Source organism: Rissa tridactyla, chromosome 12 (genome assembly GCF_028500815.1).
Source record: "Rissa tridactyla isolate bRisTri1 chromosome 12, bRisTri1.patW.cur.20221130, whole genome shotgun sequence".
NCBI lineage: Eukaryota > Metazoa > Chordata > Aves > Charadriiformes > Laridae > Rissa > Rissa tridactyla.
In genome coordinates, this window is record NC_071477.1 from 18,799,335 (window position 1) to 18,825,049 (window position 25,715).

At 48.1% G+C, this 25,715-nt stretch overlaps 2 protein-coding genes across 2 annotated transcripts in view; one reads left to right on the plus strand and one right to left on the minus strand.

Annotated features, from left to right (window-relative positions):
- Nucleotides 1-3,142: 3,142 nt before the first annotated feature.
- On the minus strand, nucleotides 3,143-6,268 carry GDF5 (growth differentiation factor 5). Its single transcript, XM_054218455.1, has 2 exons — nucleotides 5,635-6,268; nucleotides 3,143-4,011 (listed from the first exon to the last, which is right to left on the minus strand). The coding sequence occupies exons 1-2, from the start codon at nucleotides 6,266-6,268 to the stop codon at nucleotides 3,143-3,145; spliced, it is 1,503 nt and encodes a 500-aa protein (XP_054074430.1).
- A 6,727-nt stretch (nucleotides 6,269-12,995) lies between these two features.
- The window catches only part of CEP250 (centrosomal protein 250), a 34,142-nt gene continuing 21,422 nt past the window's right edge, over nucleotides 12,996-25,715 (plus strand). Inside the window, exons 1-15 of the mRNA XM_054218464.1 lie at nucleotides 12,996-13,126; nucleotides 14,104-14,160; nucleotides 14,819-14,898; nucleotides 15,474-15,639; nucleotides 16,537-16,643; nucleotides 18,260-18,487; nucleotides 19,060-19,156; nucleotides 19,647-19,745; nucleotides 20,305-20,466; nucleotides 20,772-20,950; nucleotides 21,400-21,582; nucleotides 22,503-22,647; nucleotides 22,900-23,046; nucleotides 23,212-23,442; nucleotides 25,393-25,586. Of these exons, the coding sequence (XP_054074439.1) occupies nucleotides 13,013-13,126; nucleotides 14,104-14,160; nucleotides 14,819-14,898; nucleotides 15,474-15,639; nucleotides 16,537-16,643; nucleotides 18,260-18,487; nucleotides 19,060-19,156; nucleotides 19,647-19,745; nucleotides 20,305-20,466; nucleotides 20,772-20,950; nucleotides 21,400-21,582; nucleotides 22,503-22,647; nucleotides 22,900-23,046; nucleotides 23,212-23,442; nucleotides 25,393-25,586 (2,189 nt within the window). The 5' untranslated portion in view covers nucleotides 12,996-13,012. The remainder of the gene's footprint in view (nucleotides 13,127-14,103; nucleotides 14,161-14,818; nucleotides 14,899-15,473; nucleotides 15,640-16,536; nucleotides 16,644-18,259; nucleotides 18,488-19,059; nucleotides 19,157-19,646; nucleotides 19,746-20,304; nucleotides 20,467-20,771; nucleotides 20,951-21,399; nucleotides 21,583-22,502; nucleotides 22,648-22,899; nucleotides 23,047-23,211; nucleotides 23,443-25,392; nucleotides 25,587-25,715) is intronic.

A 25,715-nucleotide genomic window follows, 5' to 3' on the forward strand; every position in this document is an offset into this window, starting at 1 on the left:
ATATCTGGCAATTTTGATACAGTAATAAGCAATTAAATAAGTAATTCTAGCATTTTAGTGTCTGTAGTTTCAAATTTGTTTGAACTGATATAAAAGACCTACTAGTGGGTTGCTTTTATTTTCCTTTTCCCTTCAAGGTATAACCACTACCTAGCAGAATTTTGGTTTTTGGACCGTTAGCAAAGTGTATTTTTTAAGATTTCAGTATGTCAGCATTTCTTTTAGTTTTTCCTCTGTTCATACTGTTTGCTTTGGGGTAATTGCCAAATCTTGGCACTTTTTTTCCGTTTAGGTGCTAATACGTACTCAATTTAATTACAATTTACCTGGATTTTGCTTTACTCATGTATTGAGAGATTCATACAAGGACAGGGAACAGGAACTTCAGAGAGATACCAAGTAGGTTTTTAAAACTTTTCATCGTGACCAGTCTCACCAGGATCTTTGGGCTGATCGACAGCTCTGCCGTGTGAAGCGAATAGCAATTTTCCTCCTCCGATTGCCCAGCTGTGGTGGATTCGTTGCCTGTAACACCAATGCTGCCTTCCTCCAAAGCTGCTGCGGCATTTCATGGGTCCAGCTGGAACTGAAGCAAACTGCCCTTTGCAGGCAGCTGGAATCCCAGGAGTTAACTTGTCTGTTAGGACAACTTAGATTTGCTTCAAGTGAATTGAAATAGGCAGTATTTGCTATTTTAAACCGATCACCCTGAGCCGTTGAGGAACGTGTGGTCAGTAAACGGCACTGCACAGCTATGTCTGTCCTACGTGAGCGCAGAGGGGTCGCTGGGAATGCGCAAACAGGGGTAATCATGGGGGCTTTCACACAGGGAAGAAAGGAGACAACCCTTTCTCATGGTGATCAAGCCAACCTGTCCAGATGGTAGCTGTGGTCAGTGCTAGAGAAAGGATCCATAGAAGCTGCAGGCCAGTCTCCTAGAAAACAGCCGGGAGCAGGAACAGTTTGCACAGGATGGGCAAAAAAAGCCTGAGCTGCCCTCGTGCTGTGGACTTGGCAGGAGAATATTTTCTCTCCTGCTGTAGCAATGGTAAATCATATCTAACTAAGCTTGTAACAAAACTTGAAATTAAAAACTCCTTGTTGTTTTGAAAGTCATATGAGACTGGCTGGTGATAAGCAGTTAGTGCAGGGGACAGAAACTATTGGTCCCAGCCTCAGCCTCCATCATGATGGAGAAGAGCAGGACCTGGGAAGCGCAGACACTGAGAGACCAGTGGGGAGACAGAGGAGCCCTGGGGACAGCCCTGACCCACAAAATAGATCCGTAAGATGCCAGAATGTTACGAAATAGCTTCAAGTGCTCGTCATTCTACATGCCTGTTAACCTGCCAGTTAGCGATCTGCCCTCCTGTCAAGTACAGCGTTCTGACCCAACTCCTTCTGTGTTATCTCATGGCCTGCACCAAGAGGTGTCAGTTCCCGCAGGCAGAAATGCCGTCGCTGAGCTGTGACAAAGAGATCATACACGTGAAAGCTCCCTGCAGTGCTTTTTCTGCGTCACCGTGCTGTAGGTTACGGTACACGACAGGTCTGCCTGCACAGGGGAACCCCATGTGTCTGGTAGCCAAGGTGCTTGACGGGGTATTTTAACCTGGTTAAAGGCTCAGCCACCTAGAGAGTGCAAGAGGATGAGCAGAGCTTTTTGTCACTGTTTCGCTGTGGCTATTGAGCAGGAATTTAGGATAGTTTGCTGCTAGTGTGAGGTAGAGCACACCCAGTGTGGAGGACCTCAGAGGCCACGCTCAGCTCCCTGCCATGACCCACAATGGTGACACTGTGCCAAGGAGAGTTCAGATGCAGGACATCATGCGACTTGGTGGTTTAAAGTGATGAAACAATATCAAACCTTGGCATTTACAGTTTATACTACTGATAAGCTACTTCAGTGATTTCGGATGGTTCTCATGGCCTTTCTGACCCATCCACAGTTGAACATCTGGTACCCGGTTTTGTGGGTGGAAACACACAGAGAGTAACTCCACAATGAATTTATAATCCATGTCTAGAATAGATAAAGGGGATCTGCCCTTGGAGGGCAGAATAAAAGGATACCAGCGCTCTTTTGCAATTATCTGCATGAGTTGGTTTTGCCCCAGATACATCAAGTGACAGTGTCATTGCCCACCAGGTTGAGCCATGCCATCCTTTCAGGTCTTCCAACATTTCCACAGTTTAACTCTTAGAGGCAAGCAAAATCCATGGACATGTTTTGCATACCATCGGCATTCCGCTGCACTGAAAAGTCCCTTTCACTTGTATTTATTGTACAAAAACATTAAAAACCAATTCTTAATAGCATTATAATTATGCAGAGTTGGACAGCTAGACACAATGTAGCACTGTGTCAATAATTTATTACATCTTATGCCATAATTGAACACTTTTACTATGAGCATTTGAGAACAACTTGGACCTTATACAGAGTAATATATCTTGCTACATAATAATGGAAAGGTGGGTACTTAAGAAAGATATGTAGCTGGGAGGAAAACGTGCATGGAAGCAAATACCTCCTGCATCGCCTATCTCCACGTAAAACTTAAAACTAAATCAACATATTATATTTAATGACTCCTTTTATATATATATGCATAGTTTCAAGAGCTAATCAGAAAAAAATCATGTTACAGTGTAACTATTTACACCAAGACGGGAGCACACCAGAACACAACCTTCTCTTCTAGACATCAGGACTCTTTTCTTACATTTCTTCGTGGAGAAAGCACATGGCACTTGGACATAAATTCAGTCTCAAGAACATTGTTCAAAGGATCAAACAGGTCATATCCACAGCTCAATGATACCATCTTTACCCACTGCCTTGAGGCTAAAAGCAGGCAATCTAGAGGTGTGGAGGACTATCTTCTCTATCATGGACTCCAGTTAGAGACAGTCCCGTGTCGCCGACGCAAGGCCTTACATCAGGCTGCACGACAGCATCCAAGTGCTACTGAAATATGCCCATGGTGGAGAGACAGATAGAAGCACTGCATTTATTGCTGCATCCTTGTAAACGTACTTACCCTAGAGGAAAGAAATCTAGTTACCCTTGTTTGGGGAGAGGTTATGTTCAATGTGTCATAGTACCTTTCACAACATATTCATGTGAGCAACTGTTCTGCTACCTACAACCACACGACTCCACAACCATGTCCTCATACTGCTTGTAGACCACATTGTTTGCAGAGTCAATGAAAAGAATGCTAATAGGACTCAGCCTGGTTGGGACACAGCAAGTCGGGGGTGTTGATTCTGGGTCCATCGAGTTCATTAACGTTTGGATAACTGCGTGATTGGTGGGCTCCAGGTGGGATCGAAGGGGGAATTCACAAAGCCCTTCACAGTGATACGCTTCGTACTCTAGAGGGGCTATTATCCAGTCATCCCAGCCCATATCCTTAAAATTCACATGGAGGGCTTTTCTGCTACACCTTGCCTTCAGATTCTTAGCGGGCCTCTTCCCTTGCCGTGTTGCTAGAGGAGCTCTTCTCTTCCGCCGCTGATTGAATAAGTACTCGTAAACAGTTTTGTCATCCTGGCCGGATCTAGCTTTGATTTCATTGAAGAATAAGTCTCTTTTTTTCGTCCGCCCAAATACCAAGAAGAGAGCCTTTTCATTGACCTGTCTTCCTGTTCTATTAAATCCCACGCTCCTGAGATCAACAGCTCTCCCCCTGTCAAAAGTTTCCAGTTCGAAACACAAGTTAACCAAGTTTTTAAAGTTCCTGAAAAGTTTCCAGATGTCAAACACTTCCCACTTTGGTGTATCTGTGATACTGACAGTACGAGAGTCCAGGAGTGTTGCTGCTTGTCTGTTGGTAGAGCAACTAAATAACTTCACTTGGGAAGTTTTTCCAGAAGAATGAGACTTCCAGGTATCAGAAGGCTTTTTCCTCAATATTCGAAGCTCTGCTCCCAGCAAACCATCTTTTTCTAATGCACTGATGTCAAAAATATATTTTTGTTTTCTTATAGTTGGCGCTCGCTCGTCTGAAAAAAGCACACACATTTTTAAACGTGTATCAAGCACAGATCAATATCAGTTATTCAGTTCTTAATGGTTTTCCTGAAGTTTGTTCATAAGCCTAGAAGTTTCCTTAATTAGCCCGCCAAACAGAAAGAGCAATTTTTGTCCAAGGGATCAGCTCTGTGCAGGGACCCAGAAGAACTCAGTGACTCAACAGGGAAATGAGTTTCTGAGTTTGCCTTGTAGAAATCCCATTTTTTTTCACAGGCGGGCGTTTTCTAGCTTCAAAGTAGCAATTAGCCAATTGAAAAAAAAAGTCCTTTTTCAGGGCTGAGCACTCACAGGGCCTATTCACCACTTATATCCTACTTAAATTACCGAAACAGAGCTTCAGTGGTGCCCAGGCCTCATGCTGGCTCCAAACATGAGCAACTTTACCCTTAGATGATACAATAGTGAATTAGTCCTTTAAAAGCAACATCCCCCAGTAACTGCCAGACACAAGGATAATTGCCTTATTAATTTAACTTGACTTGATTCACAACTTTTTCAAATTGGGCAGAAAGCCGTACCTCCTTTAACCTGACGTTACATCTGCCTGGTTGAGCTCAGGAGCAGCACTAACAAGGAATATGGCTGAGCCGACGCTTTAGCGACGTTACATTAACGACGCCTTCCAGTGGCGAGCTGGGAACCTGAACGCAGCACTTGTGAGCAGCATATTATCCCTTCTCAGAAGCCGGGCTGTTTATAATTAAATGGCAAACAAACCCAGTCCTGGCTGAGTCTTTCCGTCACTGTTACCTTATCAGCTGTAGCCTGTGTTGCTTCTGTAAGTAAATGACAAAACTCTTACTAACGTCACTGGAAGCACCATGGGGCTCTCCAACCAGAGCGGTACGGTGAACACCATTCCTTGGGAACCTGGTTATTCCTTGTGTGAAAGCAGACACTAGTCCAAATTTCCAAAAAGGTTTGGAACCAGAATGTTGAACCGCAAGTTGTGGAGTGCCAGAAGTTATTTACTCTTTTTAGTCTGTGCTCAGCTCTGGGCTTCTGTGGGTAGAAGGCTGGTGGTACCTGAAAGCACCAGCTTCAAGCTAGTGCAGATAAACCCAGGTACACCTGATACAGATACACGCTGTAAGGGCTCCTGGGTCTATGGTGTAGTTCCCCACAATTGTACCTTGAACAAATCAGGCTGACCCTTTAAGACTGAAACTTGTGGGTTTTTTTTTTCACAGAATAGCCCTGTTCTTAGCATGTCATGTGTTTTTAGATTTACTTTTCAATAAAATCCAACGTTAGCAGTTTCCAGGAGCTAGTTACGGAAAGAAAATAAGACAAAAATTTAAAAGGTTTTTAAACAGCTAAGCATGCAAAGACTGATTGATTTTCAACAATATGTATCTAAATATTTTCTAAATGTTTTGTTTGGCTGCCACACAACCATCTAGTTCTGCCTCTAAATGAGTTTTCCAAGATAAGGTAGGACAAAGTCTGCAGCAAAGCTGTACAATTTCATTTACATTAAAAAGAGCTATTTGACTTTAACAACGTATGATTATTTTCCAATACTCCCTGCATGTAGAAACACACTCGGACATCTCTCTCTGTCTACACACACACACGAGCTCCTTTCTTACCTTGTCCTTTGTCTATAAAGCTGGTTATTGTATTGGCAAGTCCAGCCTCCAGTTTTACACTTCCATTAACACCTTTTCTTTCTGCATCTGAGAGAGTCCTGTACAAAGAGAGCATGTATTCATGTGGCGTTATAGGGGGATGTCTGAAAGTTTCCTTAGCTTCCCTCTGGGTTACAGGCTCTTTAGTCTTTTTGGTTTTGAAAGAATCAGTGTCAGTACTGCTTGTGCCAGTTTTTTTCAAAGCCACCTTGCTGCTAAGATTTTGAACCTTTGGGGTCACTGTCCTTACTCCAGAAGGTCTGCTGGGGAGATGTCCTACCTTGCCCTCCGTGGCTGCTGTTCTTGAGAGAACCTTCTTTGATTCATCGTTCTTGGCCAGCAGAGCTCCAGCCTGCGCAGCACTGCTTTTAGTCCTGGCCTTTGAGGTCGCAGCGCTATATCCATGGCTTGCAGTCCTCAGTGTACCTGCCCGTGCTGAGGGATTCCTCTCTTTTCCTTCTGCTTTTAAAAAACCTAGTTTAGATCCTGGATTACTCTGGCCTGCTTCAGAATTGCTCAGCGCTCCAGGAACTAGATCCAGAGACAGCCAAGTCAAATGCCAAAGCAGTAAAGTGAGAAAATGCAGGATTTTCATCCTCTAGTCTTCCTCTGAATGCCACTAAAGAAAAAATCAGAAAAGGTTCCTCCAGTTTGGCAGAAGAAAACATGAAAGAAATGAAAAACCAAAGTCAGCAAAAATGGTTTTCGTTTGAGATTAAAACATTTCAAATCTCGTTGTTCAATACTTGTATCCAGTCCCATAGTGGAAATGCTCATGTACTCAGATGCAATCTCCCCTGACTTCAGTTAGCAGCTATAAAGAACTTGTTCTTGAAAAGAGAAAGTTTACCACCTCGTTTTCTTCTGTAAAACTGACTGAAAACTTGAAGGAGTCCTGTTTAAATCCAAGGGTTTTTTTTTTTTCCAAGAAGGAAGAATGGCGTAATGCTGCCTCTGTGTTAAAAGGTTTTTTTAAAGTTTTGAATCCTTTCCAGTGAAAATATTTCACACACAGAGACCTGCAGGTGCTCAGAAATCTTTTACGAACCTGAACTCAGGAATTGGAAACGGAATTCCAACAAACCTATTTAATTACTCTCTGATGTCATGCTGTCTAAACTAATTTAACTGCCATATATTTCTTTAAAAAAATCTTCTTTACCCTTTTCATTAGCATGAGTCATACTCTGCCTCATGTGAAACAGCTCCACAGGCTCAAAGCTCCAGAGGATGCCTTTTCAAGTGGCAATACGACCTCTACCTTAGCCTTCGGTGAACTTCACCTTTAAACGGGACAAACTGCAAGATCAACAACTGAGACCTGTCATACAGCCCGCCGGACACATACATTAAAATAGCTAAGTATAATCCGTTTCGCTTTTTTTCCAGAGAGCTGTAACAGCGGCTTCACTTTGTCCTCCGGTGACAGAAGGGCTGAGCTGGTAACGCAGGCGCTTAACAAGGCTAAAGTTTAATTTTTCACAAACACAACACGGCCGTGCCCGCGGTCAGTGTACTTTGGTGAATTTATTGCTATGCTTTAAGCCAATCCTTGTCAGCCCAGTTGGAGAAGAAGCTGGTGGCGGTGGGGATGCCCGACGGGGTGGGCGATGGCGCTGAGTGAGGCAGCAGTGCACCCTGCAGGCAGCAGCCTCCTCCTCCAGCCGGAGCCATTGGGGAGCTCCAGACACCCCGAACGAAACCCGTCTTCTCTCCGCAGGCTGCTGAACGCCAGCCTTCGTTTTAAAACCAGATGCAAAATTTTCAAGAGCCGCCTAGCCCACGGCCACCAGAAGGCCGGCAGTTAGAAGCCAGTGCTACTTACGTGCCAAGGCTGTCCTGCTGCTTTCAGACGTACAACAGAGAGCATGGGGCAAGCATGTCTTTCATAAGCTGCAAAAAATGAACTGTTGTTGCTCTAAATGAGCCTTCGGGAAATGAGGCACTGGGCTGGACTGAACAGGGATTAATGAAACCCTTCTCTCACTCTCCACTGACGCTAAGCCCAGTCCTCCTCCCTCGGTTGTTTTTATTTCTGAGGCAAGAAGAAAGGGAAAAGGTACAACACTTTTTAGCTCGATTTGTACGTGCTGTAGCATTCCCCACTCTGACTAGTCTCAGAAACATAAATACTTTCATAAATAACAACCTGCCGCCCTTTCTACATGAGGAGCTCTGAATGCTTTACCTTGTTTTGATGGAGGAACTGATGGATAGAAGAGTTCAGTGATTTCACAGATGTCACGAATGAGGTAGATCCAAAACCCACCCTCCTGGTTTTGACTTAATGGCCCTTCCTCCGATGTCAGTTTTTGATATTCCCCATCAAAATAAAGCAGCTTTTTGCTGAGTTACTTCTGATGAAACCATTCCCCAGCAGTCACTCCCCGCCGTCCCCATGGTCCTACCACCCGTGCCATCCCTTATCCTTCCCATATTGCCCACCTTCCTGCTGGGCAGGAGGCGGCGTGCCCTGCTAGTTCTGCACTATGGGGGTATTGATTATTGATTAGTAGGCCACAAAACCAGCTAAATGTTGTATTCCCACTTCTAATCTATCCAGTTTCCAGTTTCCGCAACACTTGTAAGAATGTAGTATCTTTAAGAGTTCTATTGCTCTATCAAACTTGGCTGAGATTTGCAAACAGATTTACAAATGGTATAAGAGATGGATGCGAAAGAGTAGGAGGTAAAACAATGTGATTTACTTGTCTCTTAGTAAATCATATTAAAAGTACAATCAATCATATGTTCAAACAATATATTTACATGTCTGCGATTAATATATTTTAGTGGGCTGGACAGGCCTAGAAGGGAAAAAAAGAGAGCAAAGGCAAGCAAAGCAAGCTGTGCAAACTAGTCTTGCTCTTTAACAGAGGCTCTTTTGATGTACTCTCTACCCAGGCGCTTGGAAGCATGGTTGCTGTAGGGAGTGCACTGAGCCCCATGGCCTCCAGAGTGGAACGCTGGCCTTGAATAAGACCCACAGATGAGACTATTATGGCCCTACACTAATGTGGAGTTGTTTCACCTGCCTAAACTCAAACTCAACTGGTATCCGCAATATGTAGATGGAAACCCTTTGGTGCTGGCTTTAGATCATATGTAGGACACAGTGGAAGAGATGTTTAAGGCCTATTACTTCTCACCACTGGCCAAGTTGAACATGTTCCACTGGAGTGGTTTGGTTCATACAGCCCACTTGTCCCTCTGGGCCCATTCTGCAAAGGCAGCTCCTCACACAGCACACGTGGGGACTTGAAAAGGGAGGACTGCCTGGGGTGCCTGCTCCTTGGAAGTGCGTTGCCTCCTGTTCTCCAGGTCCTAAGATTATGTCTACGTGAGCTGTGCCACCTTCTCCGACAGGCAGTTTCAGTGAGTCCCTCTGGACACCCAGAGTGGGCTAGGGGAAGGGATCATTCTGGGGAGCCAAAGGAACATTTCACAGTGTTGGAAAAGTTGCCATTCCCTGAGGACAAAAGTCCTACCCAGGTCAACATATTTGCATGTTCCACACGACAATGAGGTAGACCCTGGAGCCACAGTGCACAGGCCCCTTCCAGGATACGGGCTTGTGTCTATAACCTTCTTTAATGCTTGGGCACAGGCACACACTAACACCTGATGTGCTCCCTGAAGCACACACCTTGTGATCATATTGCCACCTGTAGATGTTTGTGATTTGGACGCAGCGCTGCTGCTGAGCTCCAGTCAACTGAAGTTCCACCTAGTGTTGCAGCAGGCAGCAGCAGGGTCCTCCTCAGGGAAAGCTCAGATCAGCCACTTGATCTGTCAGAGGACGCTGCAGAATAAAGGTTGAGCCAAGCAGAAAATGCCGGGTTTGCCCACAGAGCCCAGAGCTGCATGGGTGCACGCTAAAATATACCACCTAGAGTTGGTCTCCCCACCATGGCTCCAAGGAGGAGTTGGATACGTGATGCCAAGAATCAGAATTTGTTCACTGCTGCAAACTTGCAGTTTGGGCTGCAGATGTAAATCTTTATTCTAGTGGTCTATCAGGAATTTCATTGTCCTTTCCCAGCTGAACTAATTTCCAGAAAGGACTTACAGGATTGAGTTGAGTAAACTCCATGTATTAAGCCATTTGCTGTCACATTTCTTCTGCTTATTGAACCTTATCAACATTCTATTTCTGTGAGAATTTAGACCTCTGCACCATAGCTTTTGGGGGACTGATTTTTAAAAGTATGAAAAGATAATTTTAGGAAGGAACTTAACAGCTCTGTGCTTTTTGAAAGGAAAGAATTACAGAAAACTCAGAGATGCTATAATTTAAAACTGCTCTTGTCTTGGGTGAGAGCAAAACAAAGATAATGAAGTTCCTACTGACATGGCATAATTTTAAAAGCCTGTGGTACAATGTCGTGACAATAAATAAAAAATTGGAAGTCCAAAGAAAGAATTGTGTCATTTGTTATCAAGAGACTTGGCTATGCCTCTGAACAGCAGTGAGCCACAGCTGGGACAAGCCTCGAGAAAAGCACAGGGGGACTATCCATTACGTGTCTGGTCTCCAGAGCGCTCGTACTAAAAAGTACCTGTTTGCTACAACAATGCGTGTGTGGTAGGTGCAGAAAGCCAGACACAGCATGAAAAAGGAAACAGCATTTTTGGATGTCACTTGGAACCCATGGAAGGAGTTGTGTTGGGATCTGAGCAGTCTCAAAACAGTGAAGATCCGGGACAAGAAAGAATCTCAGGAGACCTTACGTAAGGAGTTCACCTGAAATGCTGCAGGCAAGAATGAAGCGGAGCCGCTGGGAATCAAGCCCTACCATGACAGCCCAGCTGAGGCTGCAGCATTTTGCTAGCAAGTCTGGAGAACTCTTCTTTCCACCATAGATCCAAGGCCACGGGAGCCTTAGCGTGCTCAGAACTGCCCCCACCACGTTGCGTGCCGAGGCAGAGCAGGCCAGCAGTGGCTGGAGCCATCCAGTTCCTTGCTGGGACTCCGACAGTGACTCCCTTTGGAGACGGAGTCTGACACGGTGCTTAGACACAAGCAGAGGCTCCGAGCTCTTACAGAGCAGCACTTTGGTTCAGGAAGGTATGAAAAGTTGAGACAGTGTAAAATGTGCTGCAGTGCTGCATATGGGAGGGCATCGTACTTAGAGACTGAACTTGTCTAGCTGCAGTTTCACAAATTTGATTCTATCTTTGTCTCATTTCACAGGAATTTATAGCTTTAAATTAACCTCTCTCTTCTTCTTCCGATCAATACGCTAGAGCCGCTTCATATAGACCAGGTTTTCGGAGCTCATTCTCTAAACCCTTTTTTGCAATCACTACTTCACAAGATGCTACTGTCAGTTCTGAATATTTTTGGTTTTGCCTAGTTTTCTAATGATGCTTCAGCTATGTTAAAACACATAGAACTGAATCCATCTCCGTTATATTTTGGCTTCCACTGCATTGGAAATTATTATATTGACAGCCTTAATTGCACTGGAGATTATTATATCGACAGCCTTAATAGTCAAGAGGGGAAAATAAGATACAAACTAGAACTAAGTCACGCTTAGCAGTAACGATCTGTGAATTGCTTTGCCATCTCTCCTCATTTCCACACAGTCACACTCCCAAGTGGCTGCTACCTGGGAGGGGGGATGCCTTCCACACAGACCACCCTGAGGGCTGTGGCAGTTGTGGCTCCCTTTGCTGGTGTTTACTGGACTGGCTTTTGCTAGAAATCTCAGCTTAGTGATGCCTTCTGGAATACTTTTCACAGAATCACAGAATGATAGGGGTTGGCAGGGACCTCTGGAGATCATCTAGTCCAACCCCCTGCCAGAGCAGGGTCACCCAGAGCAGGTGGCACAGGAACGCGTCCAGGCGGCTTTGGAATGTCTCCAGAGACAGAGACTCCCCCACCTCTCTGGGCAGCCTGTGCCAGGGCTCTGCCACCCTCACAGCAGAGAAGTTCCTCCTCATGTTTAGGTGGAACTTCCCATGTTCAAGTTTGTGCCCGTTACCTCTTGTCCTGTCCCCGGGCACCACTGAGAAGAGCCTGGCGCCATCCTCCTGACACCCCCCCTTTCAGTATTTATAAGCATTGATGAGATCCCCGCTCAGCCATCTTTTTTCCAGACTGAAGAGACCCAAATCCTTCAGCCTTTCTTCATAAGAGGCGTTCCAGTCCCCTCATCATCTTTGTAGCCCTTGTCCTCTGCTAAAGGAGGAGCTGCTGCCTGAGCACTTGCACAACAGCCATGGTGTCCCGCACACACACGCGCACACACACACACACTCATTCACTCGCTCCCAGGCACTTCCTCCTTCAGGCTCAACCTCCTTCCTCCTTCAGGCTCAACCCTCGGTTTCCCACAGCAGAGTCTCAGGCGTCGGATTTCATAAAATAATTAATTTAATTGGAAGGTACGGCAGCAAGAAAAGCCCAGGCTGGGTGCCTCCAAAAAGAGGGACCCCGAACAAAGGAATCCCTGTGCACTGGTGTCCTTGTGACCCACACGGCCGTGCCACACGCGCCCTTCACGCGCTGGCCACACGTCTTCTGGTCCAATGGGGATTTTTTGTCTGGGCTCTTCTAACACCTAATTGGATCCTTTTCCTGTGTCCAGGAAAAGACACAGGTTGATCTGCAGTTTACGGCAAGGGCTGCAGCCTCTGTGTCTTCTGGTCCGTACTCCTTGTGCAGCTGCACTCGCTGGCAGAACACGGGGAACCGAAAAGACCTGGACTTGAGAGAAACACTACTGATATCCAGTACTTTCTCATGCTAAAGTGATACTGAATCACCTGCTAGGAAGAATGAGAAGAACAGAATTCTCATGGCCTAAAGGTTTCAGCAAATCCAGCCACTCATGCTAAGTACAGCTAAACAAGCATCAAAAATCACAAATCACGCCAAATTATAATCCTAAATAATTTATTCTACTTAAAACATACTTATGAACAACTAACATCCCTCAACGTCCTTCTCACAGGAATGGCAATGGGCACTCGTCCTGCTCCCGGGGAGAGGTGGCTGTGCGGGGACCCCAGCGCCCAGAGAACCTCCCGGGATCACACACCGTTCAGGGGTTTCTCCTCATGCCCAGCAGAAGCCGGCGCTGCCAGGGCCGCCCGCCCTCCGGTGCCCCCGCGTGCCCGGCACGGCCCATGGCGGCAGGCGGGCACCGGAACCGCTCGGGGGCAGCTCTCGGCCTCTCCCCGCGGCACCACTGCAGCCCGGCACCCCCAGCCCGCAGCCCTGAGGGAAGCACCGCCCGCCGGGGCGGGACGGGGACGGCCCCCGTCGCGGGTCCCGTCAGGCGGCGGGTGGGGGCGGGGCGGAGCCGGGCGGGTGGTGGGACCGGCCATGGCGAGCGGGAGAATGGCGGCGCCGGGCCCGGCTTCTTTGCAGCGCCGGCTGCAGAGCTCGCAGGAGGCGCGGCACCGGCAAGCGGTGCTGGTGCGGAAGCTGCAGGCGAAGGTGAGGAGCGGGGGCGCCTGCCCGGGGGGAGCTGCCCGGGGCCGGGCCGCGCTGGCGGGGCCGCAGTGCCCGGGCCGCCCGCGCCGCCCGCAGAGGGGACTCGGCGGCGGAGCCCTCGGGGGGCGAAGGCGCGTCCCCGGCGGGACCCTGCCCGGCGCTGCCGCGGGCGGGACGTTGCCGAGCCCGGAGCTCGGGGGAGGGAGGCCCCGGGAGCCGGGCCGGCCCGGCCGGGCCGCGGTCACCGCCGAGCCGCTCGCTGGGGTTTGGCCGGGCTCGGAGGAAGATGCCGGGCTCCACACGCCTCTGCTCGGCGCCGCAAGCAGGGGCTGTCCCCAGGCAGCAGTCGGGCCGGCGCGGGGCGGCCCCGGGCAGAGGCGGCAGCTCCGGGCTGGTCGGCCTCGGAGCACAGGAGTGCTGGCAGCGAGGAGGGTGCCCGAGCTGGGCGAGGGTCGTCAGGGCAGGCCGTGCCCAGCCCGGCCCAGTGCCCAGCGGCAGTCATGGCACTGCTGTACCGTCACCCTGCTTGTCTTGGCCCTGCAGACCAGAAATCCCCATTCTGCAGTGGCCGAGCAGGACTGCGGTCAGAACTAACTGTACTCGCGGAATATCAGCAAGCAGTGCTGAAAGCCCATTTCTCTAACTTCGGGGACCCGCTGGACTTTTAGCCTGTTGGAAATACTGATTTGGGGTACCTGGCGGCCATAGGCCGGGCCTGGCTGTCTAAGCTTGTCTCATCATTCTGCTTGCCATCCTAGGATGAGCAAAGAGCACTATGTGTAAAAGAAACCCTGTCTCGCTTTCCTTAGTATTAGATAAAGTGAAGCTTTCCTAAATCATAGTGACTTCTTGTTGCCTGTATCGGCAGCACTCTGACATGGACTGCGTTTGGTCTGTAAGACTGAGCAAAAAGCCAATGCAGGAGAAGCCAGGTCTGCCCCGACACCATTCGCTCATCTTCATCCCATGTCTCCACCCAGGTCCTGCAGTACCGGACTCGCTGTCAAGAGCTGGAGCAGCAGCTGGAAGCAGGAGGGGTGAGTGTGCACGGCACTAACTAAAAATAGTGTTCACAGCATTCGTTAGTGCTGTCAGGAAAAAGCTCCCCAAAGCAATGATAGAGGAAAACCAGATTTTGCTACCTGAGGGTTTAAAGCAGTGCTGCAAGTTTGCCCACCTGTGTTTTGCCCAGTTGCTGTTCTTAGAGCAGCCAGCAGTCCCAGAAATGCAGGATTGGAGTTTGGGGCAGGAGTGCTTTCTTGCCGGGGAACGTTTTGTCCCGGCTCTCGGGAGAGGGCTTTGCTGCCTGTTCCATTCTAGGGCTGTCTGTGAAATAGAATGGGGTGAAACACAGCGTTTTGGAAGGCAAGAATGCTGGCTCTGTGCTTTTTGTTCTGCTTCGCGGCTAAAGCAGAGCTAGGAAACAAAGGGTAGGAGCGTAGGAGAGCATTGCCGGGCTTCAGGTGGAAGCGAGCACTTGTGGTCATGAGCTGAGGATACAGGGGGAGACTGAGGAGAGCTGCTGGAATTGAGTAACACCCTTCCCCTCCCTTCCTCTCTGTACTCACAACGCTATTATGCCTGGAAGAAGCCACCAGCTCCTGAGATAACCAACCACTGGAGGGGAAAGCTATGGATGATATCAGCAGTGAAAGAAACACAAGAATTGGACTAAACATTTCCTTTTTTCTTCAGGGCTGCCTCCCAGGCAGGTGGGAAGAAGCCACAGAAGCCCTGGAGAAAGGCCTGCTTCAGGTGGAAGAGGAGCAGCAAAGGTACAAGGGAGAAGCGTTCCCCCCTACTCGGTGTCCTGGATGCTCACGGAAGGGAGGGAAAACTTGTCAGTGGTACCCAGTGTCCCCGAGGGAAGTGTCGGGGCAAGCCCTTTTGAAAGGAGAAAGGCCCACAACCTGTTCTGTGGGGCAGTAATAGCGGTGTGTGCTGAATGGCTCTGGTTTGAGCAGGGGGTTCCTCCGCGTGACCTCCAAGGGTCCCTTTCCAGCCTAAACGCTGCCCTGGTGCAGTAGGTGAGGGACTGGGGACAACGCTAGAGAAAGGTGATGTGTCCAGTGATGAGGCAGCACGAAGGGGAGGCAGCCGTCAACTGTGGGCATCGTCCGAGTTGCAGAGGAAGGGGAAACCCAAACCGTAGATGGAAACTGAAGGCTTAAAGCAAGGAGAAGCAAATGAGTTTGCCATCAGCGAGAGATCTCAGTTCCTCCTAGAAAGCGCTTTTCCTGCCTCTCAGTTTGAGAACAAAGTCAGTGTCGGGGGAGCCAGGAAATCCCGGGGATGCTGCTTGTGGATCGGGGTTGTTCAGAGACCTCATGGCTGTTCCTCCCTTTGCAAGGTGTGAGGATCTGGCCGAAGTGAACAGTCTGCTGCGGGAGCACCTGGAGAAAGCAAATGAGGTGAATTCAGCCCTCAAAGAAGATGTTGGAAAGCTGACGGTGGATTGGATGAGGGCGCGGGAGGAGCTGGAAGCGAAGGAGCGAGAATGGCGCCAGGAACGTGAGGTGAGGCTCAGCTGCGGGAATATCCGGGGTGATGCCAGCGTGGCACGAGAAGGCATTTTGTTTCTGGCCCAGAGAACTTGCTGTGAGAAGGTTGTGGCTCTGTTGAGGATGTGTTGGTGTTGACGAGCAGGAGACAAGGGTTGTCGCGGTTGTCACCCGTAAGAGAGAAGCAGCAATATATTTATTGATAGAAAAGGATGATTTAAGCAAGTCGACAGTAGGTGTGACAGTTTTAAGTTGATTCAATGGCAAGGTACGCTTGGGCAGGGTTACGGGAGAGAAAGATCAAGTTGGTGCGTGGGAGGGGGAGCTCAGCGTGGCAGGGGTGGGAGATGGAGGAGTGTCAGCAAAAGGTGGTGATGGAAGAGGCCCACCTGCTGTGGCCGTGCTGCTGGGTCCTAAAGGCAAATGCTTGCTGCTGCTGGACGCTGTAGGGCAGCGACACGGGAGCGCTCGTCCTTTTGATAGTTCTTAAATCTCTGTCTAGAGCTGTGAGAGCAGAGAGGTCTGTGTGTTTGCAGATTGAGAGTAGCCAATGGAAGAACAAGACAGGCCTCCCTCACCGATAGCAAATGGGACGGTGGTCTTGGAGGGGCTTGTCTTTGTCTTCCTCCACCAAGAGTGTGAGACAGCTCTGCAAGGCGAGGTGCTGACTCGGGGTCAGCTTGCTTTGCTGATGTCCCCTCCCGCAGGAGAAGGGTGGATGTTGCCTTCTTTGAAGGCAGGTGGCAGGTCTGCTGGGGCTGCTTCTGCGGTGCCTCTTCAGTCCTTGGTGCCCTGTCGGAATAGTTCTTAAAGGAGAGCTGGCGATGGTGGTTGTGCTCTCTGCCAGCTGAAAGACTCGTACAGTGATGGCGGAGGCTGAACTGGCATTTCTTTTTGTCTTTGCACCTTTAGCTCTATGACAACTACTTCAGGGGTGAACGTGACCGTCTGCTCGGGCTGTGGCGTCAGGTGGTCACCTTCCGCCGTCATTTCCTGGAAATGAAGACGGCCACGGACCGGTGAGTAGAAGTTGAGGCCAGATCTCTTGCAGAAAAAATGGAGCTTCCCTTCTACATCTGCTTTTTTGAGTCTCGATGTTAAGTTAGTTGCAGCTAAAGATATGATTTCTCCTTTGACAGTCTGACGCAATACCGTGAAGCATGCTTTGGGCTATTTTCAGAATCCTTTTATTTGATGCTCATTTTCAGATAAAACCGTGGGGCTCAGGCTATCAGCAGTGCAGAGGCCCTGAACAGATGACTTGACTATGGTGATATTTGGGCACATTAACACAGACACAGGCATATGTGGACACATTGGAAGAGACTCACCAAAGCTATGTATGTGGCATGTACGGCAGTCCCTTTTCTAAAATAATGAAAACCTGCCTTAAATCTCATTGAGTTTCTTTTCCCCATGCTCCTGTTGGAAAGATCATCCGTGAATATATTTTTTTTCCTTCTCATTTCCAGTTTACGTTTGTATCCACTTATTCCTGTACCAACATTGTTGAAAGAAGAGCTTCTCTACCCTGTTATTTATCCAATTTGTTTTGCTTAGTTTGATACCTCTTTTTATGATAGCTTTCTTGTTCTTGGGCTCTCTGAGGTTCCTTTCTCACAGTTGCCTCCTACACAAACAAAAATAGCACAGCCATGATAAGTAGCTGCTTCTGGTGTCAGCAAGCAATTTCAAACTGGGTTACTGTCAGCCATTTATCTTACTGGATTATAAACCTTCCTTAGTGTGTAGAGTGTGCCTGGCCTTCTATTTAATTCCTGTGTTTTTGTGCTTTTTTGTTAAAACATTTTAGGCTTAGTCTTACACCACCTTCCTGAAATGTTTACTATGTAGGTAGTGTCATGAGCCTCTGAGCAGTCCAAGCGTTGATGATAATAGGCTCCTTAAGGCTGATCCCCAGGTATAAAAGCTGGTGACCTTGGTAAAATGTCTTACATTTATTAAAAATAATTAAGAGTATGTTAATAGGGTAGAGCAGGAGCAACAATTAATAATAGTAATTAGAGGTCCTTGAAGCCTTCTGGCTGTGCCATACACTTCTTATCTCTGAGGGGAAAACAGACTCGGTCCTCAGCTACCCAGTGGGCTCTTTGCTCACTTGCCAAGGTGTGTCCCGATCCCAGAGTGTCGGAGGAATGATTCATCCCCAACAAAGATGTCATCTTTCATGCTTAAGTATGTGCTTCAGAAGTGAGTTAGCTGATTGTCATGGTTTGGCCTCAGATGGCAACAGAGAACCACGTGCCACTCTCTCAGGCTTCCCCAATACAGGGAAGAATCGGAAGAAAAAGGCAAAACTCGTGGCTTGAGACAAAGGCAGTTTAACAGAACAGCAAAGGGAACAAGAAAACAAGAGTAACACAGAGAGGGAAACGTACGAACACGATTATGGAACCACTGCTCACTGACCGAACCCGGGACGCCCCAGCCCGCTCCAAACCATGACTTCCCACCCCCTCCCCCGGCAGCTCAGCCTGGGCACGGCTCCCATGGGATGGAATACCTGTGTCCCTGCCCGAGCCTGGGGAGAATTAACCCCATCCCCGCCGGAACCAGGACACTGATAAGGATGGTGGTGTGAACATTGGCTCTTCCTTTATTCTTTCTTCTTCAGAGATTTGTCAGAGCTGAAGGCAGAGCAAATGAGGCTTTCTGGATCTGTAATTGTAAACTGCTCCCGTCTAAACTCTGGCATACAGCTCTGGGAGTCCGTCACTCTGCGTAGACCTGTCCTGAAGGATGAGGCACAGCAGCAAGCTGGACAGGAAATGAACCAGAAGACTCAGGAAGTGATGTCCTTACAAGCCCAGGGGGAGCTGGAGAAGAAGGAGCTTCGGGACAGGTAAAGGTGTTTTAAACTTTGCTGTTACCGACATTCTCTTCTGGGGCTGCCTCTTGCACTCATGGGTGGGCCGTGTTCACATGTCAAACAGACCCGTTCTGCACAGCCTTGTTTCTGTCCCGAGTCAAACGGTTGCCTTCAACAGAAAGGGTGGAAAGAACTGTCTGACTGCCGGGAGCTCCTCTGGGTAAGACAAGACTGGCAAAGAGGTGGCGTATTCCAGTGCTTTTGCTGTGAACTGGTTCTTGGTGAGCAAGCGAGAGCAGCCTAAAGAGAGCTCTGTCTCTGGTACAGCCCTTTTGCTCCCCAGGGCGGTGCTAGAGGAGTTAGCAGGAATTTGCCCAGCACCGTCATAAGCACTGTAGCACCTCTGTGCTGACAGTTCCTCGCAGGACTGAGCGCAGAAGGCCTTTGGGGTAACATCACGCATGTTAACCTGTAAAGATGAACGCTGCCTTTGCTGTATTTTTTTGGTTGAACTTTCTCTGCTATGCTTCTGGGAGCTGCTTAGCTTTTTAACAGGTGATGGTGTGCAATGCTTTTGGAATGGCACATGGACCTTCTCTTCTCAGGGTGATGGAGCTCTCAGCCTTGCTTGTACAGTCTCAGAAGCAGAACGAGGAGAAGGAGAAGACCATGAAAACACTTAATGACGCTGTGGAGATTCTAGTATGTTTTACTTTTATCTTGGAGATAGCCCTGGTGTTCGCTCTCCAGCCTTAGCACAGGGAGGTGTGGCTTCCTCAAGAGAAAGAGTGGTAGAGATGATAATTGTATGGGAACATCAGGCAGATTGTGAAAATATTCCTTGTGTGTTTGGCACTTGTGGAGTCAGTCCAGGTGCAGGCAGTGGCAGGGAGCTGCAGATAGGTCAGGTGTCTTCTTCAGCATGGTTGCACCAATGCAATTCTGCCTGTGACTTGAAGTCTCTAGGGATCAAAGTTCCATGGAACTTACAGCTTCATGAGCAGTTTATAAAACCTAGCTGTTGGTCTTTCTCTTCTTAGTTTTAGCAAAGAAGAAGTTGAATAGATATGGGAAGGAGTGTACTGGAATCACCAGGGCTGAGGCTTATCGGCATGACAATGCTACTGAGGATGGGAATGCTACAGAGGGGAGCAGCTCTTCCCTGCCCACCCTTTCCTTATTCTGTTCTCAGGAAGCAAGTCAGTTAGAGAGAGAATATGAAGCTTCATTGAGTAAAAGTGCCAAAGAAGAGAATCTTTCCCTCCAAAAGCTGATAAAAGATATAACGGAGGTAAGTATGGAGTTGGGACCAGATCCCTATAAATTTGGTCTAAAAGTACTTGAGGAAGGCAACAGACTGACCCAGGGAATAGATATACATGTTATATACTGTCTATGGTAACTGCTACTGGCTGTTTAATTTTTATACCACTCTTCTGACATAAAGCCTCTTATATCTTCCGAGTTGCCTGACCTGTGACACTTCATCTGCGTCGCTAGAAGTGTCAGTACGTTTGCCTTCGCCGTCCCACTAAGGTCTCTCTTGGACTGTGCTTTCTGAGTTGGCTACTTGACATTTGTATTCCAAAATAATTCCTGAGAGCTTCAAGAAACTTGAGCGTTCAGGCAGCCTCCAGCCACTTCACACTTTTTTCATCTTGTTTATAGTGTCTGTATTAAGAAATCCCTGGAATACTTGTGGCCACAGGGACAAAACTTCTTTGTTGACTGAAGAAATGAGATAATTGAGTTTTTCATGACTTTAGGGTGAAGTGGGGGGAAAAAGGAGAAATAGATAAAGAATACCAAGTAGCATGAGCAAAGAGTAACAGCTTGATGTGGGCTTTCAGATGGTGTTAGATGACAGTGACAGCACAGTCAGCATTATCTGCACTGACGGTTCACAGCATGCAGAGACTAGCAACGTCCTCTCCCTTTTGAGCTCCGTTGGTGCAGAAGATGCCTTTGTATTGGTTCAGCAAGCACTGGCAAGGAGGAGAAGAGCAGCACAGGTGAGAATTTCTGTTTGTCTTCACCACTGTCAACAGGCTCAGATGCTAATGCCTCACTTAGATTAAAACTTTTCCATTTATTTAGCCAATTTCTTTCTAGCCATCCCACCCTTGGTACCGTATTGCCTTGCCAATCTCACCAGCTCTGTGTTCTACTGCTTTTCTCTCCTTGATCTCCACCCCCTCATCACAGCTTTTGCCTTCAGGTGAGCTGTCTGTCTGCTTGCTTCTTCTCACGGCTATCTGGAGCCATCTTTCCTGCTACTTATTGCTTGTCTGTGCTTTTTCTCTGCCATTCTTTCCAGGCCCTAAAAGAAGAGCTTTCTGCCAGGCAGGAGTCTATCAATTTCCTGCAGCACCAGCACAGGCAGCAGGAAGAGAAGTGCAGGAAGCTGCAGCAAAGGCTTGAGCAACTGGAGGAGGAATGCAAGACATCCAGCAGCCACCAGCAGCACCTCCAGTCTCTGGTAGAAGTACTCAGAAGGTGAGTGTTTCCTCCTCCTCCTGCATTCTAGAGGCAATCTGCTTACGGTTCTGGGAGTTCAGAGGTGTTATGGGCAAAGAACTCGCATGCCCCACCATACGTATGCCTCTTTTTGGTGCTTTAGTGTCCTCCTGTCACTGCTTTTCCTGCTCTACTGTGAATCCTAAGACTGTCTTGGAGATTCAGAGCAATGTTGGAATACAAGACGCCTCCCTGTTGACATGCTGCCTCTCTGAGTTCTGTTCTTTGGGTGCCCTTTCCTAGCCACTGCTTTTCACTGAATGAAGGCAAAAGCCTGCCTTCCTTTCTCTTTCCCTCTTCAGTTACCTTGTGAAGGGAAGAGCATGTTCTTCCTTACCATGCTCCCCACAACTCCATCCTGGAGTGATGAAAATGGGATCTGCGGCTCTTCAGGCCTCTATTCTTCTGACTGAGCTTTGTCTCTGCAGTGACTGTGCAAACCTTGAGAAAACCAGGGAAGATCTACAGCAACAGCTTAAAGCAACGGAGCAAGAAGCTTCGTGTCTGCGTCAAAGTAACACTGAACTGCAGCTGAAGGAAGATTCAGCCCAGGGGGAAAAGGTGGAGCAGCAACAGATGATGGAGAGAGCACGTCGTGACCAGGAGCTCCTGTGAGCGTTAAAGCTTTCTCTGGGCAGGGATGGGTGTTGCTGGACCTTAGGAGGCACATCATTAAAGAATGAATTTTACATGCTCATCATTTATAGCATAGAATGATGAAGGGAGCACATGGGCAGGTCTGGCTATCTACTGGCATACAGCATAGTTGCCTCCTTGTACTTTCTTTAACACCCTTTAAAAAGATCATTCCAAACCTGACCAGAGAAGTTGACAGGCATAAGCTGAAACAGGAGACGTTCAGCCTGGATTTAAGGAGAACAAAAATTCATGCAGCAGAACAGGTTGCTCAGAGAGGTTGTACAGATTCCATCCCTGTAAATTTGGAAGACTCAACTGGATAGAGCCTCGAGCAACCTGGTCTGATCCCATAGCTGACCCGAGCTGCTTTGAGCTGAAGATTGGGCTAGAAGCCTCCTGGGGTCCCTGCCTGCCTGAATCATCCTGTGATCCTGTGATTATTGGATTGGAAATTCCTACACATCTCCTCCCCAAATAGATTGCAGGCTCTTTGATCCATTCACTGCTGAAAGCAAGAGTAACTATGGGAATATTAATCTGGATTTAAAAAGCCTGTCTTACCCCAAAAAGACTTTGGAAAGTCTTGTATCCAATGTATCAAAAAGGGGAGAGAGAGAGAACTAAGAGGCAGGAAGCTGTTGCGAGTACCTGAACTGTTTGGAAACGTTCTGTGATTTCTGGGAGCTTGTTTTACTTTCTCAATGAGGGATGTTTCATCAACGACAGAGAGTGATGCAGCTCTAGTCAGGAAATGCCGGCGTTCTTTAGGTGTAGATACAAAGCCATTGGAAATCATTCCAGCTGCCATATCTGGGACACAATATGTACTCCTGATTTTGGAAACGGGAACGTTTTTACATTGACAACTTGTTTGTCTTTCCCCTTCTCCTAGACTGAAGGACTTGGTGGCACTTGAAGAAAACCATTCCTTGTTACAGCATGAGTTGGCAGTTGCGAGAGAGACGCTGGAGGAATCGCACCTTGAGATGGATCTGCTGAAGCAAGAGAAACAGGAGCTTAGAGTGGCCCTGGAGAAGGTCTGGTCACCTTGTGATAGCAAGACCAGCAGAGATGCTTTTTTTTCTGGCAGTAGATGCCAGGGAATGTGCTGTTCTCCTTCTTGGAAAACGGTGATGAGACCCCGCAGGCTCCTTGGGGTAGTTTGTTGGCACGTGCTTCTTGGGAGCACTGAACTGGGAGGATGTCAGCGAGACGCAGGGGATGTGGAGGTGCTGCTCAAGGCAGGGATTTCCCCCCTTTGTTGTCATGTTGTTCTTTTGTGTCTTCAGGCCGAGCAGTCGGTGGCAGAGCTGACAGGGGCTCAGAATAAGCTGAGTGCTGAACTTGCTGATCTACGTGTTGCAACAGCAAACATGAGCTGTATCAATGAAGCTCTTGCGTTGGACAAAGTGCAACTGAACAAACTTGTGCTGCAGGTGAGCAGAGTTAGCAACATCAGTTGCCAACATCTTGGCAGGTGTTTGTCTCCAGCTGCTGCTGCTTCTCAGACTTCTTGCCTTCTGAGAGTGTGACTGACTGAATATGGAATTGTTCCTTTTTCTGTCCAAGCCAAACCTTCCTCTGTGCTTCTGTGATTGCAGCTGGAGCAAGAGAATGAGGCTCTGTTGTGTAAAGTGGATGAGATGGAGAGAGCAAAGATCTCTGCCCAGGAGAAGCTGAGCTTGTGTAGAAGAGCAAAGAGTGAGCTCTGTGCAGAGAAAGCCCACCTGGAGCAGCTGCTGAAGAAAGCAGAGGAGCAACAAGAGGAGCTGCGAGTAGAGCTGGGGATGCTGGCAGAGGAGAAGGAAGAAACCCAAGAGAAACTCCTTCAGGTGAGACCAAAGACCTGGTGCTTCTGGGTGGGCGTTTGGCTGCTTGGCTGGGTGAAGCTGTCTGTGTTGGCCTCCTTTTTGGCTTTTGATAGCCAGACAGAGGATGTATTGTCCATGAATCTGAGTGGGGCTACTACTCTCACATGTGGCAAAAGAAACAAACTGTGTAGCTCTGAATCCTTTGAGGCAAAAGCCTGCATGTTTCTATTTCTGATTTTTGTTGTGGAGTCTGCAACTTTCAAAACTCCATTTGTTTGAGCCTAGAGAGTGGGACAAAGCTGCAGGTCAATGTTTGCTGTCTTGTATGGCTAAGAATGGGAGTGACATTTTGAAATTATTTAAAATTGTATTTTAAGACATACATGCAACTTTGGCTGGAGAGCTGCCTGGCAGAAGAGGACCTGGGAGTGTTGGTTGACAGCCAGCTGATTATGAGCTGCCTGACTATAAGCCAGCAGTGTGCCCAGGTGGCCAAGAAGGCCAACAACATCCTGGCCTGTATTAGCAATAGTATGGCCAGCAGGACCAGGGAAGTGATCGTCCCCCTGTACTTGTCACTGTGAGGCCCCATCTCAAGTGCCGTGTCCAGTTTTGGGCCCCTCACTACAGGAAAGACATTGAGGGGCTGGAGCATGTCCAGAGAAGGGCAATGAAGCTGGTGAAGGGTCTGGAGTGCAAGTCTTGTGAGGAGCAGCTGAGGGAGCTGGGGGCGTTCAGCCTGGAGAAAAGGAGGCTGAGGGGAGACCTTCTCGCTCTCTACAACTACCTGAAAGGAGGGTGCAGCGAGTTGGGGGTTGATCTCTTCTCACAAGCAACAGGCAATAGGCTGAGAGGAAACAGCCTCAAGTTGCACCAGGGGAGGTTCAGATTGGATATTCAGAAATATTTCACCGAAAAGCTTATCAAGCATTGTAGCAGGCTGCCCAGGGAAGTGGTGGAGTCACCATCCCTGGAGGTATTTAAAAGACGTGTATATGTAGCACCTGGGGACATGCTTTAGTGCTGGACTTGACAGTATTAGGTTTACAGTTGGACTCAATGATCTTATGTGTCTTTTCCAACTTAAATGATTCTATGATTGTAGTATTCTGTGAATTGTTAGAGTCTCTTTAGGCTGTGAGGAAGAAGATGAGAAATAGGTGATCACACAAGACTCTTCGCTCTGGACTGACAGATTTTGGTTCCCTGGAAAAAGAGCTTGGGAGAGTCATGTCACTGGAGGACACTAGGGAGTTTGTCATTATTTAAATGTCAGTTCCATATTGTACACTCTGGGGTGTTATGGGATAACTTTGAGAAATTTGTTTGGTCTGTTCTCTGTTAGATAGTCTTAGTTTTGGAGTTGGTGGCATGTCTGGCACACACACAGCAGAGGTGTTATACTGAAGAAAAAACTAAAAGATCATGCTTCAAGCTTGAACACCAGCAAGGTATATTGGACAACTTCTTTGTGTAAGACGAAGAAACAGTATTGTTGCCATGAACTACTGTACAAACAGTCTAACATCTCTTTGGCCACATCAGCCAGACTTTCACATATTGCCAAATGACACCGCTCAGCACAAGGGCTGTTTCCTTGCCAGGCGTCACCTTGTTGCATCCAACTGCTTTACACACTGAAGTAGGTGACACTTTGATCTTTTTTTTTTTTTTTCCTAGAAGGAGAAACCATATGTATTTTCCCTTTCTTCAGCAAGGAAAGCTGCATTTGCTCAACCTTTCCTGAATATTTCCAGCACTGGAATAGATTCTGATGGAATTTTAGTTTGCAAGGTGGCAGTTCTGGGAAATGCAATATTTTTGCATGAAAACACGTACAGCAGATGCTCTGAAGCTTTCCGCCCACAGCACAGGGGCTCTTTCTCCTCCAGATGATTGAGAAGTGGCACTGGCTGGCTATGGACAGAGCTCCAGAGAAGAGACTCTCACTGCATTTTGTCCCGCTTTCAGGTTTCCCGCCAGCAAGAGTCGTCTCGCAGTGGCCTGGAGCAGTTGCGCCAGGAGTCCTCTCGCCAAGGGCACGCACTGGCCGAGGTGTGCGCAGAGAAGGAGTTGCTGGTGCGGGAGAAGGCTGCCCTGGAGGTGCGACTGGCAGCCCTGGAGCGGGAGAGACAAGGCCTTTTGGAGCAGCTGGCAGAGGCCAGGTAAGGGCAGGGAGGAGACCCTGGGCAGGACGTTCTTTAATGTCTGTAATAATACAGGTGACAATGGTTACACGGGCATCAATGGCATCCTGCGTGCTTTTCACATGTTTTCACTTCCATGGACAGAAA

Coding starts and splice junctions, on each gene's coding strand:
- GDF5 (XM_054218455.1), bottom strand. CDS start 6,268: ATGAAAATCCTGCATTTTCTCACTTTACTGCTTTGGCATTTGACTTGG. Junction 4,012..5,634: donor CTTTATAGACAAAGGACAAG/GTAAGAAAGGAG, acceptor TGCTTTTTTCAG/ACGAGCGAGCGCCAACTATA.